The sequence below is a fragment of the Anopheles coluzzii genome, chromosome 3, assembly GCF_943734685.1.
Source record: "Anopheles coluzzii chromosome 3, AcolN3, whole genome shotgun sequence".
NCBI lineage: Eukaryota > Metazoa > Arthropoda > Insecta > Diptera > Culicidae > Anopheles > Anopheles coluzzii.
The window spans coordinates 77,211,878-77,234,222 of NC_064671.1; the positions used below are offsets into that span (position 1 = coordinate 77,211,878).

At 44.2% G+C, this 22,345-nt stretch overlaps 1 protein-coding gene across 2 annotated transcripts in view; it reads right to left on the bottom strand.

Annotated features, from left to right (window-relative positions):
• LOC120956293 (oxidative stress-induced growth inhibitor 2-like) overlaps window positions 1-22,345 on the bottom strand; it is a 53,213-nt gene that overhangs the window by 11,056 nt on the left and 19,812 nt on the right. Inside the window, exons 1-2 of one of the 2 annotated variants that reach the window (XM_040377676.2) lie at window positions 14,343-14,647; window positions 1,302-3,545 (exon numbers count right to left, since the gene is read on the bottom strand). In XM_040377676.2, the coding sequence (XP_040233610.2) occupies window positions 1,302-1,374 (73 nt within the window). In that variant the 5' untranslated portion in view covers window positions 1,375-3,545; window positions 14,343-14,647. Of the gene's footprint in view, window positions 1-1,301; window positions 3,546-14,342; window positions 14,648-22,345 lie in introns of those variants that run through there. The other variant, XM_040377675.2, reaches the window with a different exon arrangement.

Sequence of the window (22,345 nt, forward strand, 5' to 3'; positions counted from 1 at the left end):
CTGGCTACAACACGTGAGGCGCTAAAATAGTTCCACCCTTAGAGCAGCAAGCAGATCTCACCCGAACGAAGGCAGAAGTAATACAAATGAGTGAATTTACTAAACATAGCGCGCTGAGCGATGTCTTTACTATCAACATACAACAATGCGGTGCGATAAGGCTAGCAGATTTATGGCCACTCAAAGCAACTGCACTGTGAGTGTGGGTGTTTGTGTGTGCAATAGGTTTAGCAGCGCTCAAATCTTGATACTGACGCCAATCCCATCCATTCCATTGAACCTTCCAGGTACTTCATGAGACTGGTGGGTGAGTTGTAGCAAGAAAAGGAAAAAAAAACCGTTTAACTATTTTATTGCGCAATTGCCCACTACACTTTGTACTACGGGCTCCGATTAAAGATCCCGATCGTCCTCTACCGGGAGCTGATTAGAAGTTACACTGTTTGGTAAAAAAAAAACACATAGTGCCGTATCGACCCCCTAGGGACTTTGTTGGCGGATCACAGCATAGCACGATCGCTCCCCTCAACCACCTATTGGCCGCGGATGACATTCTTTGTGGTTTAAAAGTTGTGTGCTTTAAAGTCCAATAGGGTTCAGGGTTGCTTGTGGTTAAGGTTTCCCGAGAAGATTGTGCTCTTCTCCGTTCTTATCAGTCTAAAAAGTTTCCGCTTTAAACGCTTTGTGGTTCCGCGTAGCGGGTAGATCAAGTGACATCCAGAGCGAAATGCCTACAACAACACGCAAAACCTTATCTTAGGTACATTGTTTTGAATTGCTTCGTAATTATTTCAAACTCCAAATTACTTTTGAAAACTGTTACTGTCCAGCAATTTACGACACTATGAATAATTGAGCCGATAGCTACACATCTTTCAATGCATTTTTATTTCGACTCTCTCCTTGCTAGGTCTTGCTTCCTGCACAGTCACCTGCATAGTCCTCACAAACACGCACACAAAACCATTCGATGGGCGGGAAATAATTAATGAGCCAATATTGATCGAACAGGACGTGATAAACGGGCCACAACTGTCTGTTCAATAGTAACCGGGGCCATAATGTACAGTGCGAACCCCATACAGACAAGCCGTTTGTCGTATTTCGTCACACTTGGTAATGGTCACGGTGGATCATCATATCGCAAGCTTCCGTACCGGTGATTTCCAACCGATCGTACACGCTCTCTCTCTCTCTCTCGATCGTTTCCGGCATGATCGGCGAGATAATTTGATATCCGGTCGTTTACGGTTTTACGACACTACACTCTTTTGCTCTATATACCGCCGTGTGCAACTTACCGATAATGACCACATCCTTGTAGATGGTGTCCTTGTGCAGTAGCAGATTTCCCTTGCTGTAGAGATCCTTCATTTTGTGATTTTGTGTGTATTTTACGGTCCACTAAAACGCGAACGTTACTACTGTTTATCGCTGTTACAGTCGAGCGTCACAGTTTGGTATTTTTTCTGCCGAACAATTTTTTTTTAGCCAACTTTGATACAAACCGACACAACTCTCGACACACACACACGAACCGTGTTGCGGTACACACTTTCCAATTGGATTGCTTCGATCGAGCAAAGCACGTGCGTGCACGATTACTAATCACCGCGTGGTATCAAACAAAAAAAAACACGACTTCAGCCACGCGCAACCGCTCTGCTGGCAGCCACTCCTCTACGACAGATCACAACCGCCACGGCAGCCACGAACTTCACGAGCTTACACTAATTGCACTCTAATTGTGGCAACTATTGCGCCAGCTAAACGGATCGCCTTAATACGGGCACCACTACTCACGGGCACAATAGCAACAATCGCCGGCAGCACGCCAAACCAAACAGGCACAATCCCAACCTCGAACGCATTCGCGCTTCTCGAACAATCTTCCGCCGAAACCGCACGTTCTGCCGGTGAAACGCGGTCTCGAAAAATGGCCCGATAAGTGTAGCTCTACACCCCTTTTGATCTGCCTCTGCCTGACTGCTTCTCGTTTTTCGGGTACCAAAAGGCCGCCCAAGTTCACTGTTGTCCACCACGCTGGATTGCACTCCCTGTTTTTTTTTGTTGCTCCCCTAACTCTCTATCACTGCTGTTGGTAATGCGCTCCCGAACAGTGCTGTGGCCCGGTCGCGAATGATTGTGGAACCTCGTTTGTATCGCAAACTTTACCCGCAACGTTCTCGTTGCTCACTGGCGGCGAGCGAATGTTAACACACACAGTTAAGTCCCTCTCCCAGCTGACGGGTGCGTGTCTGTAGCGCGTCTATGGTGTAGTCTGTTGTTGCGGACCGACTCGCGACCAAGCTCGTACTGATGGAGCAGTGCGCGCGGTTCGGTAATTTTATTCGCGATGTGTGCAACACCCTAGCCCTCCGCTAGTCGCCGGCCGCGCTGTGTCCGATGCGTAGGGCGTTGATGCTGTGTGTGTTGGGTTAGGCAGGGGGTGTTAGTGTTGGCTTTAATGCTTCGCCTTTCCCGCGAATTCATTCACAGCCGAGCGGAACACGACAGACTCGGATGGACAGTGGTGAGCGAAACACACGAAACAATTCTCTCTATCGCGCTGCCGATGCGGACCTACCCCGGGCCGATGCACGAGACGGTGGACGGGTCTGCCCCGGGACGCAGTGACGTCGACAGTTGGCTCCCCAGCGGTTGGGTTGCACGCTCTTGCGCTCTCGCTCTCTTTACCCGCGGAGGTTCGATGCTAATGTTTAGTAGCGTCACGCTACGCGCTCCATCGAGCAAAAGCGAAGGCGTCTTGCCGAAGGGCTCTCTCACGCTCTCACCCGTACAGCACAGCGTTCTCGAACGTATCCAAATCGTTGCCAGCAGTTTGGGGTGCGATGCTCTCGGGGCCTTCTCGGTGGTTCGGTTTACGATTTAGCGCGCCAAGTTGGCCGGTGTACGTACGCGAGACAGTAGCACATGTTCATCATCATCATCATCATCATCATCATCATCATCAGCGCCATCATCATCATCTTGGTCATCATTCTGTCTGCACTCCAAGGGAACACCAAATACGAGGCCGCAAGAAGGAGTAATGGCTTTAACCGCAGCGATTAATTAATATCATTACATTGTGCCGACACGGCCGTCGCGCATGTGTGTGTGTGTGTGAACATCTTGAGACCCAGACTGTGTTTGCGTTTTCATTCACGATTTACCTTTCGGTGGTGTTTGGCACACTTGACCAAAGAGTGTGTTCGGTGGTGCTCAAGGAAACTTTGCTACGGAAGCCACCACCACCCTCATCATAGCATACGCGCTCGCCGGGCTAGAGAGCAAATTGCAGTGCACCTCGTTTGATGACGTACACGATGTCCTAATTCTTTTTTTTTTGCCTGTTGGCTGCGTCAAAACTCGATTGCAGAGCGATATGTCAGTAAGGACATTGCAGGATTGGTAGTTGCACCTGCTATGACGTCATTAGCACGCACGGTGTCCCATCTGGAACTGGGTCGAGTTCGGGTGTTCGATCGTCCGATTATGCTCTAGTTTATCACTATCGGTTGGTTTTTTTCTGCCGCTCGGTTCTAAAACGAGAAATAAGAGCAAAGTTTTAATTAGTTGAGAGTGGCAGGAGCTGGATGTCGCTGCAGGACATTAGAAACAAAGGAAAATAAAAGATCATCAGAGTTTTGCTCATTACATCTTGCCTTTCAACACTCATTTGCTTTTGATTGATTTGTTCATTTATTGCAATATACGGCAAGCAGATACTTTAGACATCTGTAAACTTTTTAGATATACAATTTATGATTCACAGCTTACAGCTGTAGATAAAAGAGAGGCTTATTTCTTGGAAGCAATAACATTAAAACAAACAACGACATTGAAATTTAAGGTATACAAGCGCAAAACTCTGAACAGCTCTTAGCGCAAGGGTATTTTACATCTCGGGCGGACAATTTATCATGTTACACAATGGAAGAGTGAGGTTCGTCCCAATTTCACTTATTTACGTCCCAAAGGTATCATCCATTGGAAATTCCTGAATATCAATTTGCAGTGAAAGATAATCGGAGAATCGAGGGTAACTCTAGAGGGCTCGGGCAACATCAAACAGCAGTTAGATACGTGCACCATATCTACTTGCAATTGCATGGGGAATCGAGCGTAACTCAAGAATGTTAGTAACACTTCTAACAGCACTTCCACAATATCTCCTTTCAAAGGCATTCTCTTCTACGAACGATAAGAATCTCCTACCAATATTGAACAAAAGTATGAAAGCGGCGGTGTCCTAGCAATATTCTTAATTTGGGTATTGTATGATATTGTATCAATTGCGAAAGATGATTATAAGATACCATAATGTCTGCAGAATTGCAATTATTCCAAAATTGGCGATTGACAATTAAACTAGAAAAAATAGTAACAGCAAGACCTCGTTCAGATTCACAAATAAATTTGAGTTCTTGACAAACTTCAAGAGACATCCAACGAAAGAATGATCATAAATCCCACTTTTCAATAACAACTTCTTTAAACCGACGCTTGACAAACCTTGATACAAATTGTTCAAGTCAAGTCTCAATATTAAATTGTTTATTTACGCTCCGAAAACGTTGCCTCCTCTTACACAAGCTAATACACTTGTAAATTAGCATCTCCCAATGAAACCCCACAGGGCGAAATGCATGGTAACTGCCCTGCTACTAAACATGATTCAGTTTTGTTTTAACCCCGTGGCACGATCCAATCAATTAACACGATGTTGTCTATCGAGCTCACCATCACCTCCTTTGGCAGGGTGGAAGAGAAAAAAACGAAAAGAAACTCACTAAAATCATAAGATCCGCAGTCACGTCACGATGATCGTCCTCTTTTTTCTTTTGCTTTCGATGGTTGCATCGAACGATGCCAATACCAGTTCATTGCCTTCTAGTGATCGCTTGCCATGTGTATGTGTTGTGTGTGTGTGTGTTTGTGCGATGCAACGGGTTTGTGTGCGACCGTTACTACCGATGCTGTGTTACGTTTGTGCCAGTTCTAGGGCAGGGTGGGTGGGTCGTGAGAGCGCTATAAATGGATGGCAGATACCGTTTGCATTTCTAATGGGCGGCAGATGACGGCACTCGCTAAACTGCAACTCATTGCAGCTGAGATTCGCTGGCACACACACACACGTTCTCGATCGTTTATATTATCTAAAAAGATCCCTGGTAAAAATGGCGGTTACACTACAATTTCGTATTTGTCCTCACTGTTCCGAAACTAGTCTACTCGATCGATGTTTATTGAGGGTGTAGCACAAATTAATCATTTACAGTGGACGCCAAGACAAAGAAAATATCAATCAAATATCGACGGACGTGGGCGATTAGTAATAGCCGGTGGAAGCGTCCAAACGAAAGTAAACGAGCCAGTAACGACAAAGGCACCCCGGTGACGGTCAGTGAAAGTAATCGTAACATTGTACTACCGTCGACCAATACCGATTACGGGTGGTCTAATAGTATGATGACTAAAATAAAGCATCCATTGGAACTCATCAGCACTAATGCATGATAGACATTCTTGGTGTGAGATACCAACCGGAAAGGGCCAATTTATCGACGTCCACATCTGTGGTAATGCCAGTCAGCCAGTTTGATAACCTGGCATAACCTCGATGTTTAGTAATTTGGTGTGTACTTTGTTATTTTCCTTCAATTTACCCTCCACTTTGCTCTTAACATGGAACATAAAATGCCGTAAAGTATAGGACAATACAAACGCCTTCAACACTTCACCACTGTTTACTTACATTCTTTTATGGAAGTATTCTGAGTCAAGCACACCATCTAGTGTAATTATTCCGATCCATTGAAATGTTTTTCCATGTTTTTATTTTTGTTCCAGTGCACGGTTAGAATCCGCCAACGAAACAATCTCTAGGTCGAGGTCATTCTTCCCCGTCTCTGCCTCTGCAATCTCCTCCCAAAAATTGGTCGACCTTTGAAAAGAATTCTTGCAAAAGCGTGGTCGTCGTTATGTGCCAAAAACCCGTGGTTTGGTGTTGCCAATAGCAGATTGTGGTTATCGCACTGCAAAGCGGGAGGCCCCCCCATAGAGTGGTCAAAGCTTTGCGGCCAGTACCGGGCAACTGGTTTTTGGGTGTACCTTCAATTAATCTCCCAGACGCGGGCACTTCCTAATCTTTCCAGTTCCAGGGGGGGCGATTGTTGTAGACTTGGTTAGACGATGAAGTTGGATGTGTTTGTATGTCTTTTTTTTAATGCCCACTATCAAATCAACAGTGAGTTAGCAACAAACGAATGCACAAAGATTTGGAGTACATTTCCTATTCCCAGGTTCTTCTAGATTTTGGAGTTTTGTTTTCTTTTTTTGGTTTAGTTCCAATTCCTAGCAAGCTTGTTTTATCTTATCTGGGCCGTTTTTTCATAAAATTTAGGGTGTCAAGATTAGATATTCGCTGTGTTTCTTATTAATTGGGAAGACAATGCTAGCTTTTTTTATTGGTGAAATAAACTGGAACAGATTTAGTGATACGCAATATCCCTCTGTTATCTATAATCTGCCTTTCCATTGAAAATATTATTTTCACCAAGCCATCACTATGATTACACCACTCTTTATATCTTTCACAGATATTAATTTATTCAAGGCACTTGAAAATTTTCAAAATATAAGTGGTAGTATCGAAATATTTGATCGTTCTCTTTATTGGGTTTGGATTAGGGTTTAATAGTAAGCGTAAACGGGGGTTCAAAACAACGAAATTATTCTCAAAATCATTAGGAGTCAACTTGAGATCTTGCGCTTTCTAATAGTTGATATTAAACGCTTTCGAGGTCTCGTAAGGTTTTACAAATAAAAATCTGCCATTGTACTATCATCAACTTGATTGTAAGCAGAACAATTCAGTAATCACTAACAATTTTCTACGGTTCTTAATGTCTTCTACACATCCCAGGTTTACCCCCTACAAAGATGATAAGCAGCATGATCGTGCAATTAAAGTTGTTTACCATTCTGTTAGTTAACGGTTCACTGTTATGTTATCAGGAATAAATTTGACGGGTAAAAAATCGCAAACGTTCTCATTGATACGCTACAAGGTCACAAAATCCCCAAATTCAGTAACTACCTCCTACATCCAGATACGTTCCTAGAATGCTCGCAGGAAATTTATGCCTATTTTGAAGTGATTCTTTCCATTGAAACATAGCTTTCCTGTTGGCTTAACATACAACAGCAAAAGCAATGGTACAACAATCAATAATGGTCGAATGAATGTTTAGAATTTGCAATCACGCTGCAAAATTTCTCAAACTTCAAGTTGTTCGCTGCCAAACGCACGGCGCCATGGAAAAACACAAAACAATTCCACCAGCGTATGACGAAAATTGGAGCTCATGTTTCACCGTTCAGCGAAATTCCCGGTTGATCTTACCAAGAACAATATTGACTGCTCCCTCCCGTCATCCTTATCAGTGTAGGGCGGGCGCGCGAGGATGCTCGTTTTCTGGAAAGTACCATTGCTCATCCCGCCCGGGGCACACTTGAGCGATTTCGTAACGCCAAACAGGAACAAAAATGTTTGACTATCAAAACACATCCGTGCGCTTCGTTCGTGCACTGTGTGTTGCAATACACAACACCACCACGATAATGGTGTTTCGATTTTGCACGTTGAACTCGTCTTCAAATGCTGCCGATACCGCGGGGGGGGGGGGGGGGGGGGGGCTAGACTCTCGCCTGCAAAGCGACCCAAATTGCATCCGCCGCTGCGTTCGGGGTGCATTATTCGTGCTTGACCTACACACATTAGTGGCCAATTTCGTGGCAGCCACAACTGCTACAACACAAGCCAACCACTATCGTGTTCTTAGTGCACGCAACTTGCCCCTCTTTCCCCAGGCGTATGGGGGCGACCGCCCTCACACTTGCATCGCGCATCATTGCACATTAAAAACGTTTATTCTGCTTTTATCTGCAGGGAGAGAAACAGAAAAAAGCCTATGGGGCACACCGTACATGCCCGCGCGGTCGTACTTCTTGGCAGCATCAGCAACGGTGCAGTGCCCTGTACGACTCGGCTTTTTTTGTTTCTATTTCGCCCTTGAAATCAATTCTTCTTTGCTAGCCGCTTGCTAGTTCCCCTTCTTACTCCATCAGCTTGTTTAGCACTGCCATAAATCTTCGTTTGCAAACAGGGCAATTTATCAAACAACCGCAAGGAGAAGAGCGAAACAATCGAACGGTGCAAAAATATCCGCTCCACGTAGCGCACGTTGCAGCTCTAATGTGTTCCTCTAGTTGTTCTCCCACCCGGTCCCAGCCCATCCACGTGCGCACAACCATGCGGAAACACGAAAGATTTAATAGCCGATATCGCAAACTAGCGACTGTTTATCAACGTGGCGGGCACATGGCGGGAGCGCCAGAATCGGCAAAATGACAATTGATCGCTTGGCCGCTGTGGAGAAGGTTGCAGTCCTCCCCCCTCTCCACCATCCCCCCTCCGGCCCCTTTTGATGGTGCAACAGTGCAATAGTCAATGCACCAATAATGGCTAGAACGTGACTAAACACGTCCCAACCAGCTCCCCTCCATTCTTCAATGGCGTGACTAATGGGCGTCCCAGATGGAAATGCCCGTACAATTGTACGTAGCGAGCGACGGGTAGGTTAGGGGAGGAGGTGGTAGCAGGAAAAATCAGAATGTGATTAAAATTGTTTCACTAAACAAAATGACAGCTGCTTGTGCCCTTGGCCCTTAGAACGTGGCAAGGGCGAGGTATGAAGAAAACACAAACACACTCAGGCTCAGAAGGTTTTCAAGGGTGATTTGAACAATGTGCTAGATTTTTGTGTGCACTAGTTGAAGTACGGACGTCTGTTTGGGTTATACAATAAATACTCTTTGTTTTTATTCGTCGCTTTCTTGTACACAAAACTATCACTTATCAGCTTCCACATGCTTAATATGTGTGCAGTTTTTAATCAGTAAATTTAAATTTTAATTTACCTACACAGGCCTATACAATATGAGGTTAAACCTAATTTAGCTTAATCCTAATAAGTTTCAGTTTAATCCTAATGTCAGATTGAAAGATGATGAGTTCTTAACTTTAAGCGCAAGCGCAGCTTAACAACTTCAGATCACGCTTAAACATCTTTTTCTAGTTTCCTAACACACCGATATCAATCAATTTAACATGGTCTTGTTATTGTATCAACAATACACTATACTCTTCTCTTGACCTTAGCAAATCTACTGTAGCTACACGTTGCATCGTGATACTGGGACCTGATCCTACGAGGACATGCCGGCCCTATACAGGCTTTCAAAACTTTATTAATACCACGTAGCCGGATAGTCAAGTCCTTACTACGGGGGGACGGTCCAATCCGGGCTTGAACCCATTACGGGCGTGTTATTGAGTCGTTTGAGTTGACGAATGTACCACGGGACCGCTACTCATATTTGGTGTAAAAATTCGAAACAAAAACTGTTGCAGATGTTCGCGAGATGTTGAGTGAGAGAGAAGAGTTTGGTAATAACTAACCTAACCTCCCGGATAGTTCTTTATCCAATTTTTTTTTCGGGGTTAATAAAATGTCCTTCGAATAATAAACAGTGCTGTAGAGTCGCACAAGAGCTACCGACTTCACACTATAAACGCGGTGCTGATGACGTAGAATGCATTCTTTAACAAATAATAAGCAGCACATTCGCTATTTTAGTAATGGGGCAATGTATTGATGTTATTATTAGAATGAAAAATTATTAGAGATGATGATTTTGATTGTTATTATTAATTTTTGAACACATTCACAATTTAATCGATCAAATGACATTATACAAAAAAGAACAAAAAGGTCGTAATGCAACAAAGCATGTTGTCAATTAAAAAAAACATGACGTGTTTTCTAACATATTTAAAAACACATTACTAACTTTGATTGTGCCCAAGCTTACAAATATGCCCGTCACACAAAGAAAACATAAGAAATAATCGAAAGCAATGTATTCAAGAATTCCTACAAGGAAATGAACAATGCTGCTTATTATGTCTCGAGACAACTGACCTCAAGGACGAGACCGTCTAATGTCAGCATTCACTTCTAAACCTTACTCCCCTCTCTCTCACTCTCTCTGTCCTTCTGTACTCGAAATGGCAAGCAGCAAATCTAGGCGCAAGAAGCCGATAACTGTGTAGCAGTTGTGTATTTAATTAGTTTCCTCGTTTCCACGGTGTTCCGGAGCTGTTTACGATTTTAGCATACGAGCAACTGTTTTACGATTTTAATTGGAAAGCCTACTGCAGCCCTGGCCCACCGATCACCCTTTCGCCTCGCACATAAACACAACCACATTGGAGTCGATCTAATCGTCGGGCGGACAAAGGAGCACTCTTGCTCGCTGCTGGCACATCCATCGTTTGGAGCCGATGCCCTGTCCGCGGCCCCTTGCGATCATATCCAATACACTACACCAAACAGAAGCGCACGCTGCTGTATCCTGCCATCTTGCATCGCATCATCATCGCACGTATCAAGAGCACTTGTGCACCCGCTTTACGTCATACGCGCACTGGGCTCGACCTCAAATGTCTAGCACTTCGCTCAAGTATTTCGCACATGTTTTGCGGAGCGCCGGGTTGTTGCTAGACGTGTGGATGGGTGAAGATGATTCAACCGGCAGACGGCAAGGACACAGAAGAGCATAGACCGGGGACCATGGTTCGTTCAGCTCGCGTTTGGTTTGGATGATGATACAGGTCTGTGGATGATGACAGGCAAATAAACGCAACACTATGGGGCCCGAGTGGTGCCGGCCAATAATAGCGAACATTAGTTTGGATCTTTTATTTGGTGGTAGGGAAAGATGGTTCACACTTGTCGGTTTAGTCCGCAGAAAATGGAAGATGTCGGTAGCAACAAAACACAATGATTTAAGACAAAAACAGGTGTAGAGTGGAGATTTAATTTATATCTCTTATAAGCTTGAATATCTATTGCCTATTCCCGAAAAAAACCTTCATCTTCAAGAATTTACATTTAGAGACCGGGAACGACTTTACTTGGTAAGCTACAATAAGGGATCTACTTCTTTGCTGGATGCAACGGAATTATTAGTTAAGACATTTAGCTGAAATTGAACTATCCCCACGATTTACTATATCCTTCTGTACCGTCACCAATACGTCACCTAATGCTCATTGAGCGACCAAAACTATCACCATCAAATATGATGAGTCAATGCTTACGAAACGCCGTCTTTAAATTTGGATAAACAAAGTTCCGACCCAAAACACATTTACATGATTCCCACCGTAAGCTGCGAAACGGGTTCGATTTGCATGCAAATCAGCCGCACAGCGTCCAATCTCCATATTGGGGCCCGACTTTAAGCACATTGGCATCATCATCATTATCATCATCGCCATCATCGTGCATTCACCGACCACGTGCTTGCCAAATCACGTTTTTCTCCATTCTCGTCCCGTACTGCCTGGGCTCAAAGCATGTCTGTTCCCCTCTCCGGCCCCTTTCGGGAAGATAACTCAGCGGAGAAAAAAAACCTTCCCGTTCATTCTATGCAACCGGTTTATGATGCCATGGTAAGAAGGTGGTAGAAATACAATTTTACTACATTAAAACCGCACATAAAACACAAAAAATAAGACCCACAGTGCGACCCAATCGGAACCACAGCTTCTGCAGAGGAAGCCCAAGACCGAGCGAGATTTGAAGTTAGATTATCGGATATGTCTGTGCCGGAGATAAAGCCGAGCGGAATGGATGATGTCCAAACGAGGAGATATCGGAGGATATTTCGTGAAGGGGGACAACAACAAAAAACTTTCGCCGATCGAATTATTCATATTAAACTTACCCGGGTCGGTGAGGGCAGATTCGCCGTAAGCAGAAAGTTGGAGAAACACAAACCCTTAAAACCTGCTTTCGGATCTTCTGGTGCAAGAAGGGACCGGGAAACGGGTTTTCGCTCCATTCCAGTGTGCTTCCCCTTCCTCTTGGGGACCCCGCCCAAAGACATCCGACGGAACTCTTCAGAGATTGGGGCATAGATTCCGCCGAGTCATGGTAGCGCTAGCATGACCGCGAATACTTGTGGAGTGAAGTTTTTGCAGCAAGTGAAACAGACCTTGGTCGGCCCCGGCTTTAGCGAGGGAGCAAGTAAGTACCCAAACCTGACCGAACGTCGCCCACCCCAGGCGGGAGATCCCCATCCACGCGGTCAAAGGAATATGCCTTCTCATCGTTTTGTTGCCGCTAACCGACGATGGAATTGGTCAAGTGGTGGGGCCGCTGGGGTAGACGTGAAGGTGAACCGGTTGAAATCATGGATGGTTTTGATGGAGGCTTTTGCCGGCTGAGAATAACCAGGTACGGAATTACCAGGTGAAGGAAAAAAAACGCCGGGACCGGTTTTTGATGAGTGAGTGAGACTTTTATTTTTGCATATCTCCTCTCAAGGTAGTTTATGCCGGTGCACAGGCATATGATTATTATTCATCTGTACTTCTTCTTTTTATCGATCTCCAATGACCGATTTGTTCAGGAGGTGGTCCAGGTCGTGGCTGGAGTGGGGTGAACACGTTTCGAGGAAGACGTTTCTTCTTATTCCTCTTCCAGACGATCAATAATAATCGATTCAATATGGACATGATGGTTGTTATATATTACCACCGTGGGTTTGATGAATGATACCGAGCGAGGTAAGTTATGTCGGTACGTTTCCTATCGATAAGTTTTATTAGCTGACATTAGAAACGCTGGTCGAATCAATGACCTACGATCTCTCTCTCAAGGTATTCTACATCTTTTCAAAGAATAACCAAGGGACAGGTCCTGTAGTCATCAACTCGTACGACTTAAAAACGTGCCCGTTGTGAGTTCAAGTCTAGAATAGACCGTCTCTCGTAGCAAGGAATAACTATCCGGCTGCTTGGTACTGAATAAGTCTCGAAAGCCTGAATAGGCCGGTATGTCCACATAGGATGTTACGCCAAGTAGAAGCAGAGCTTACGATAATAGCGCTATTGGAGCAATAATAGGAAACAAAGTATTAATTAGTCTTCAAATCATTTGGCAATTTAATAAATAACAACAAGGTTATTTGTGGTAACTAAAGACCAATTTTCTAATATACCTCCAATGTCTTCAAGATTATAAAGACAATATCTCTAATAATACTCATTGTCTGTCTATCAAGGTTGGGTACAATAACCCATATTACCAACCCAATAGGACAAATATTGTTTGTCCTTCAACACAGTTTATCTCGCAATAGTACCATCGCCTACTTCAGATCTCATTCAAAATGACTACTCAATGACCTCTAAGAGTTGTCGCAATAATGATAACCCAAGCCAACAATAAAGAGCGATCTAATTTCCTTGTGACCGACAAAAATCACCTCTACAGAATGTTCAGAACACATCCTAAAACCTGCGGACGAGTGTGGTGGCGCTAAAAGTGATGGTACGTGAGTCATAGCAGCTCTTCTTGCCCCTACTTGTCCACCACCATACGCGTTCAAAAATAAACTCAACATGACTGAACACACAAGCGCGGAGCGTAGTCTCGTGCCGTTCACACTTGTTGAATTTCCAGAAATACTTTCGCCCCCGAGGACAACAAGCGAACCGGCTTCTACAACACCTATCAACGGCTCGGGAAAGGATGATACTGGGGGTACGTGATTGGGATTGCTGCGTGTCCCCGCTAGATGCGCAAGATGAAGATATCTGTGTGCTGTTATGGTGCAGAAAGAGAGAGAGAGAGAGAGAGAGAGAGAGAGAGAGAGAGAGAGAGAGAGAGAGAGAGAGTGCAGGGGATACTGTCACTTTGCTTCGAATACTAGGGAAGATGGTTCATAACGTTGACCACCCGTGTCCCGTGTCGTGTGTTGATAAACAGGTCCCCAACGCCGGTTTGTCTCGCAAGGTAAAGCGGTTTACTCTTGGGGGTCTTGAGGTAAGTCACCCTCACCGCAAGCGAAGAACGCAGAACAGAACATCGTGTCGGACACACTAGTAGCCGACGTATGGCACGTATTCACTCTAGCGCTACCCCTCTAGGGGAAAGTGAGAAAACATACCCGTCCGCCGGGGGGAAAAGTGCGCCGAGGGGAAAGCAAAAACTGCCGCGCCTGTTCACCGCCTTCCTTTATGGCTGTTGCTATTTAAAAATATTTTCAAAAACACTGTGCAGACCTCAGCACTCTTTGTGGACAACCTTTCGGGGCGACCTTTTCGTGGATGGAGCGTGTAGGTTGTTTCTTAAACGGTGCAGAGTCGGCTGTTTCATCGATTGTGTTTTTTTTTTTTTCAATGCACTCCAGTTACTCACATTGGGTGTCAGCTTGTATTAGAGTTTCTTCGAACTGCGAAGAATTAATGATACACACTGCATGGCACTGATCTTATATTAATACTTAATGTCTTTAACACCTCCAACTTCCTGAACGGAAGTGGTCACGACACACGTGTTGAAATTATCGATACATTAATTGTCTGAAGCAAAACACAACACCAGCTATCACTCTTCTCTTCGTTCCACTGGCTCAAAACAAACAAAATGAAATACAATTTTCGCTTCCGAGCGCGACTACCGTTCTGCTGACACACTGCACTTACTACAGCCAAACGTCTGCCGAAGACGACGTTCGATAAATGACTACCGGGGTTCAGCGGTACCGTTGGCCGAACACCGTCCAAGGGTGTCCAAGTTTTTCATGTTTTCCCAGGTTTTTTTTTTTTGTTGTTGTTGCTCCTCAACCATGGGAGCGCTTACGGTGGCAGAAAAAGGCGGTCCGTTTCGTGTCATCATCGTTCACAAAAAGACATTTGTAAATTAACAGCACTCCTCTTGGTCGATGTTGTGGTCCGACCACGGACCATTCGTACCGGTTTGGATGAGGTGTGAGAATGTATTGCAGAGCAAATGTAAACAACGATGTGATCGAAAACATTGCTCAATATAAGGAAGTGAGGGGAAATTGGGATCCAAGAGATCCAAACGGAATATCTCGATATAGCTGAAGCTCCACCGTATTAGAAGCTGATAGGAAACAAGCTGGTACCAATGATTCTGTGTCACTGGGACACTTAAGCAGGTCAGCAAACAGTTTTCCCGCTAAATCCCCGCCATCCATTAGCGACTAATGCGCACTCCAATATCTCTCCAAAGCGTACTTCAAACGTGACCACTAAACTCCAGAACCGCACAATGTCACGCCGTACTGTGGCACAGGCAACTGCCAAACTGGAGCACCTTCTCTTGCGAAAGCGCGTACGTGGTATGAAATTTATTGCATCAACATTAGCCAACTATCGGGAAGAGCTGTGTCTCCTCTAGCAGTGTGTTGTAGCGGAGTAGCTCCGAGATTCTGCTTACGGTTCGGGATGAAGGTGCAGCAGTTAGGCAACATTGTCGATCCGCGCGCACTCCCGTAACTGGGTCAATGGGAAATTTCGTAAGGATTTCCTATCCCCGGTGCGGCAGAATGCTCTTGACCCGCGTGCGCCAATAAACCATCGATTCTGGTGCGCTACGCCACAACATGCGAAGCAAAAGGTCACCACTCCTCCAGCTGGGACCATCCAATGGGAAGCGCATGAATCTTTGCAAAGGTTACGCATGAGAGCTGTTTACCCACCGGGAGGTGGTTAACGGATCGAATTTTGACTCACTTCGTTCAACAAATTGTACCGCGTAAACACAAACAGAGAGTTAGCGGTGCGGAGGAGCTATCCAGGGAGGGTCGTACCCGGGGTAGTGATGAAAGATTGCCCCCTGGAGAACGTACACCGGCTGTTGTGTCCTTTCTGGTCGTTATGTGCGTAGCTTCTCGTTATTGATTGTAAAATTTCCACGCAACACGAAGCCAGAACGTGACTATTCCGGTGGAATGTACGGCATAAAGTTCAGGGATGGGCGAAGTATTGGTTTCGTCCACCGCTTCCTTAAAAAATTTTGCTGCACAAGAGCGAACGATGCTGTACCAAAAAGTACAACAGATCTATTAGGGTATTGTTTTTCCCTGAACCTCATAAACTCATTCACACACTTCCTAGCACGGTTTGCGTTTCGCTATTGGTAAAAGATCAGACGGCAACAAACCAGTTGTGACCAGTGTTCTTCTCATACAAACCGTAAAAACAAGAAAAAACTCGACCCTTTTCGGATAGAGATGCGGAAGATGGCACGAATGTTTACGGTACATTCGCATCGTGACCTTCAAAAAGGGAACGCTTCCGTCCCGCGTTACCACATCGCACCAGTATAATAACTGCCCGGTAGCGTTAGTGTGGCATGTTTGTGGTGTGTTATCAGTAGCGGAATATCGCCTCCCGCACTGCCTTATAGCCTATAGTTTCGGCACCCAAACGCCCAACCAGACCGGAGTCAAATAAATCCACAAAAACACGGGGTGGAGGGGACACAGTCTGTGATCGATAGTTTAGGCGCGTGCTGGTAAACACGTAAAGCACCGGCGACTCAACAAACCGCTCTTCCCGGTTTGGGTTGGCCTGGATGACCTTCGAGCAAACCGAACGCAACACAGTGTGTGATGGAATATTTCGGCAAGCCGACTTCCTCCGGGAGTCATCCACCCTCCCTCACCACGGTGATGGTGGTGATTGCGTAGCGGATTTTCAGCATAAGAAATTGACAGCATTATGTTAACCGTGTTCAGGAAGCGTGTGCCAAGCATTTGGTTGCTCTCCAGTAAACTCCCACCATGAGTGAAGCCCTTCCATAAGCCCGGACACGGTTAAATGGCTGCAAAGGTGTAAGCTGGTTAAGGGGAACCTAAGGTTGAGCGCATTTCGTACCGTTCGTGTTGTTCTAGCAGCGCATTTAGGGCGCATTTATACCATTACGCTCCGGTTGCAAATTGCTCAGCTTGGCGTTATGTAACGCGGGGAGCACCCCACGTGTGTGGTGCTTTGTCGCAGAGATTATAGATGTTTTATGCATATATTCCCCCGGGAGCGTGTGCTACCACCGCTAAGAAGCGGCACTTCCGAACAGAGTCATTTGGCGGTTTCCCATAATCGCATTCGAACGGATGATCGGTGTTACGGCAGCATACAAAAAAGTCTTATAAACCATTCTTTCTGGGTTTATATGGATCATAATTCATGGTGATTTTACAAGAAAACTTAATATTTTGAACTGAAGAAATCACTGAAGAAACTGAAGAATTTACAAGGTTGTAGTATAACACAAGGATCTCTAAAAGTAGTGACTCAGAATAAGTTTTATTTTTATTTGTTTAGATTCGAGAGCATCCAAATCTAGTTTTTATAATAGTAATCTGAGAAGGTTAGATAAAATCTGCTATTGTAACTAAACTTGGAGCACGAACTAATGCGACTGGAAAAGATGCAAGGAGCTGATGAAAGGAGCTGCGAGACATAATCACTTTTGCAAAAATATCACTACAAATGGCTTTAGTGCATATAAAATCAAATAAACTCAGTCCATAGTAAGCTACAAAAGGCTCTAAATTTTATAGTTACACATGATTAAGTCCCATCATGTCTGTATCAAACACAAAACAAAGCTACTATAAAAGAATTAAAAAATCTATAATTTCTTCAAACTATTCTGCAATCTCTAGACAAGTGATGGGTAAAGTTGGCAAAAATCTAGAGTCGACTACGATCCGACTCCGATACATCCGGAATCGACTTCGAAAGGTAAGTCCGCGCTGCAATATCCGGAGTCGTTCGGAATCGTCCGGAATCGTCCAGAATCGCCCGGAGTCGCCCGAAGTCGGAGTCGTCCGGAGTCGTCTGGAGTCGCCCGAAGTCGTCCGGAGTTGTCTGGAGTCGGCCGAAGTCGTTCGGAGTCGTTCGGAGCCGTCCGGAGTCGCCCAAAGTCGGTGTCGCCCAGAGTCGGAGTCGTCCGGAGTCGGATAGTTCGATTTCGACTCCGGCAAAATGGAACCACTAGATCCGCCCGGAGTCGTCCGGAGTCGTCTGGAGTCGTCCGAAGTCGTTCGGAGTCGTTCGGAGTCGTCCGGAGTCGTCCAGAGTCGTTCGAAGTCGTTCGGAGTCGTTCGGAGACGTTCGGAGTCGTTCGGAGTCGTTCGGAGTCGTTCGGAGTCGTCCGGAGTCGTCAGAGTCGTCCGGAGTCGTCAGAGTCGTTCAGAGTCGTCTGGAGTCGGAGTCGTCCGGAGTTGTCCGGAGTCGAACGACTCTGAACGACTCGGAATGATTCCGGGCGACTCCGAACGACTCCGAACGACTCTGGACGACTCCGACTCCGGACGGATCTAGTGGTTCCATTTTGCCGGAGTCCGAATCGAACTAACAATAGTCGGAGTCGGATCGGAGTCGTTGGTGCGCTCCATACAGCACATCACTACTCTAGACAGAGTTGACTTCATATCATAGTGGTGATTGAGGAGTAGTACCGAGAAACAAGCTTCATGATCAGAGGCAAAAGTATGTCTAAAAATCAATGTCCGAAACATCATTTATCCTTAAAAACATTTTACTGTATACGTTGTATCATGATTCCAGAACATTCGAAAAACACAGTACTGAAGGCTTCAACATTAGAGTCAAGGAAGCAGAATAATTAATTTTAAAGATAAAAAAAAATCATTGAAGAACGATGTTGAGCTAACAACTACCAAAAACTAGTAAATGATCATACTTCAGAAAAAAAAATCAAAACCAGCAAAAACTTGTATTGCAAGCTACACAATGTGCGTTCTTCAAAATATTATTTAAATCATTTTTTTATATACAATTGAAAATGGGAACCATTACCAAAAAATATGTATTTTAAGAATATTCGTCACTTTAAAAACTGTAGAAAATGGTAATTAAAATACCGAATTAATAAATTAATAGTATATTCTGTCGCACACACGAAAGTTTTGATGAAATATTTAATTTCTAACGTTTTCAAATTAATACCAAAAATATGTATTTTGTTCTAGCAATGTCCTGAACCTGGATTCAATATTTTTGATTACTAAGATAGCTCTTTTCTAACATATACTTTAGCTCAGCCCAAACTTCTTCTTCAATAGTGCGAGCTAAATCCAAAGACCATCAATTCCTCTCCAGCAGTTTTATTTTTTACACACTCAGAGAGATGCAATCTTAGTTGAATCGGTCACTTTTACCCAACACGCAGCTTAGGTGCAGTTGAACGAACTGAACCTCGTACGTCACAAACAGTGAATGTTCTAGCCAGTGTATAAACATTGCAGGCGAAAAAAAAGTAAACAAATTCATTGACAAAATCACGACCGATGACTAATGGTACTATTTCGTAGAGTGAAAACCTTGAAACCAAACGACGTCCCGTACCATCTTCAAAGACCCATTAAATCTCATTGACGTAGAACAGGCCCACTTGTCCAATGCTGTCCAAAAACTGTGCCATAAAACACACACACAAATACACTCTTTTTTTCGAAACGTTTGATGGGCTAATTTTTCCACATGACAGTTGCAGTTGGAAGATGGCCAAACTGTCTACAGTCGTCTTCGAATCGGTATACCCCCAACTGCGCGAAGCGTATTGATAAGCTTCCGGTAGGTCTTAGCTGAATCGGCACTATGATGCTCAGCAACTTACAATCGAAGCCAATAGGGAGGAATTGCCCCGAAAAGTAAAACATCCATCGGGGCACAAAGCGTGGGGTTTGCAGGCAGCGTTGATCAGCTTGCAAGTTGTCGCCGTGTCGTCGGAAAAATTTAGTCAACACCTGATTTATGGCACCGCCACGCCAAACCTGCCTCCTGCTGGGCAGAGCAAAAAGGGAACCCCTCCCAAATGGGAAAGGACACATCCGGGCCACGCTCCTTGGAGAGCCGCCAACGGTTGAGCGCGGCTGGCGCGTGTGGGCGAGTTTAGTGGCGAGCACACAGAGCCGGGGCAGGGGGGGTGGCCCAACAAACAAAGCCAGCGACTAAAGGTGTTTCGCAGCTTTGGAAGTGCGTTTCGGGCACCGAAAATAAACTACGATGTGGGGAGAATTGGATCTTCAGTCGTGACAGTAGGCAGAATGAAAGTGTCGTAGGAAAGCGAAGATGCGATTCAGTATCATCATCATCATTCGGACAGAGTGGGTCGACATGAATTAATACCCGGCCGATGTGACGTGCGAGCGAGAAACATCAGTACATAATTCATATGCCATCTTTTGAGGGATCAAACGCGCGAATTGGACGCGAGGGTTTCGAGATCAAGGACGGGAGACCTCCCTCATGACATACCCTACCTTGTCACTGGAAAATGTTCTGTGCATCTGTTTCCCATTGCCGGGTGAAGCTTATGCTAATATCGTCCAAAAATATGTTTGCTGTACCTTGTCGGTTTACCTTTTATTTTTCTTCCCCAAGTGACGATTGTTTGGCTTTTTCGCACACCCAACCTGGCAAACAAGATGAGGAAAAAACTAATGACTAAAATACGAACCAGCTGCACGTTTCATGGAGAGTGTTTATTTTTGGACAACAAAGTACAACGACGGGAAGTATATTAATAAAAAAAAATATTGCTTTGCTCCCGGTTTGCTGCTAGCACATGTGGAATATATTAATAAAAACCGAACAAACAGGATCAGTTTCCTCCCACTTTTCCAAGGCACCATCGTCAAAACAAACCAAAAAAATAAAACTCGCGTCCCTTTGCGCTCAGGGTGTGCCGTTTATTCGCACACAAACAGGGCGCATGATTAATAACGCTTGAGTTGGGCAAAAATTAGAACAGTCGCGTGTGTGTGTGTGATTTTTTTTTCTATCCGAGGATCAAAGGTCCAGCCGAGAGAGTGTGATTGCGGTCCACGTTTGCGTCGAATCAAAGGTGATCAGGATCGCGGAACCGCAGACAAAAAGAGCCAGAAACTCCAAACACAATCAATTACGTACCGATTGATTACGGTCGTGTAAATCATTTTAATGGAGCTCCTGTGCTAGGCGAGAGCCAAAACATGCTCCAACCATCAACACGAAGCGGTTGGTGCCGTGATTGTCAAGGTTAGGTTAGTATTTATGCTATCGCGCACGGGAAGCTATGCAGGCATAAATTACAGCACCGTGGCAGGTGTGTTGACGGTGAGAAAAATACGGTAAGGCTCTTAATGGACGACGGCACACGGCAAGTGGCTTAGCTGTCAGCGCAGGGGAATGAATCATGTTAAAATGTCTTTTGCTTTAAATTATGGGAGATTATTTTGAGTCTAGACTGAACAAGGGCTTTGCTACTAGGTCTCTAAATCCGACTCAGGTAGTCACAGATAACAATAGCGAAATACAATGTTGTCAATTGATTTTAATGAAATTATTGGTATATTTCAATGTTCTATAACACTCTTTAATACGTCTCAATTTTAGTTCCTATTTACTAAAAATAATAATTAATAATTTACATTAAATGATTTCTACAACTAAAATTATAATTTCTTCACTGCACATTTATTGTCGGGAATAGATCAACGACTAGTATGGTAGCGAAATCATGTACTGCAGCTGTGTCAAACTCATTTCATCAGAGGGCCGCAAGTACAAAATTTCAGTGATTCGCGGGCCGCAAAGTTGGGAATGGAAAATATACCCCAATATTTATGTAAAATACTTTTTTACATTTTTATTGTTAAACAAATTGACTTTTTGTGTACTCCTCGCTTCTTATCTGGAATCGTTTGTTATGTACAAATTCGCGATGTTATTTTTATATGTGCTACTTTTTACATGAGAAAATTTTTTTAATGTACTTTCAACGTTATTACTAAAAAAGGACATTTTACATTACTCGCGTTCTCTTACGGCAGTTCTGCTAGAAAATATCTGTTAAACACACTTTTTCACTGAAGTAGGAGAAGTCTAGCAGCCTGTAGTGAATCTTTTTCAAGCAATCCGAGCTATCCATCACTGGATGAATAACAAAAATATTTGCTTGCAATGTTTTGACAGATCAAGAGAAAAATTGTAATAACACGTGTTGAAACATTACTTTTTGCTAATTTCCAAGTTCCAAGTGTTCTGGTGATATATTCATTTCTTATAACAAGAACCCGTATTTTACGAATAACTTTTTTTTTTTAAATTACGATAATTTTATCTGACGAAGAGTCGTGGTGTGTGTTCCCATACAGATCGGCAAATCTGTTTTTGACACTTGAAGGGAGATGATTCGCGAATTGAGGAATTGAGGACTGTGTGAGCTAATCTATTAATAAGCTTTGTATTGCATGGCTTCGGCATTTAGATTATTTTTATCCTTAATCTAAATCCTTTAGGCTTAAACGTAATCATATCATTTTGGTTTTGATTTTTGAGGAGGTTGGAAATTACATTAATTCGTCTTGCAGAATGTTG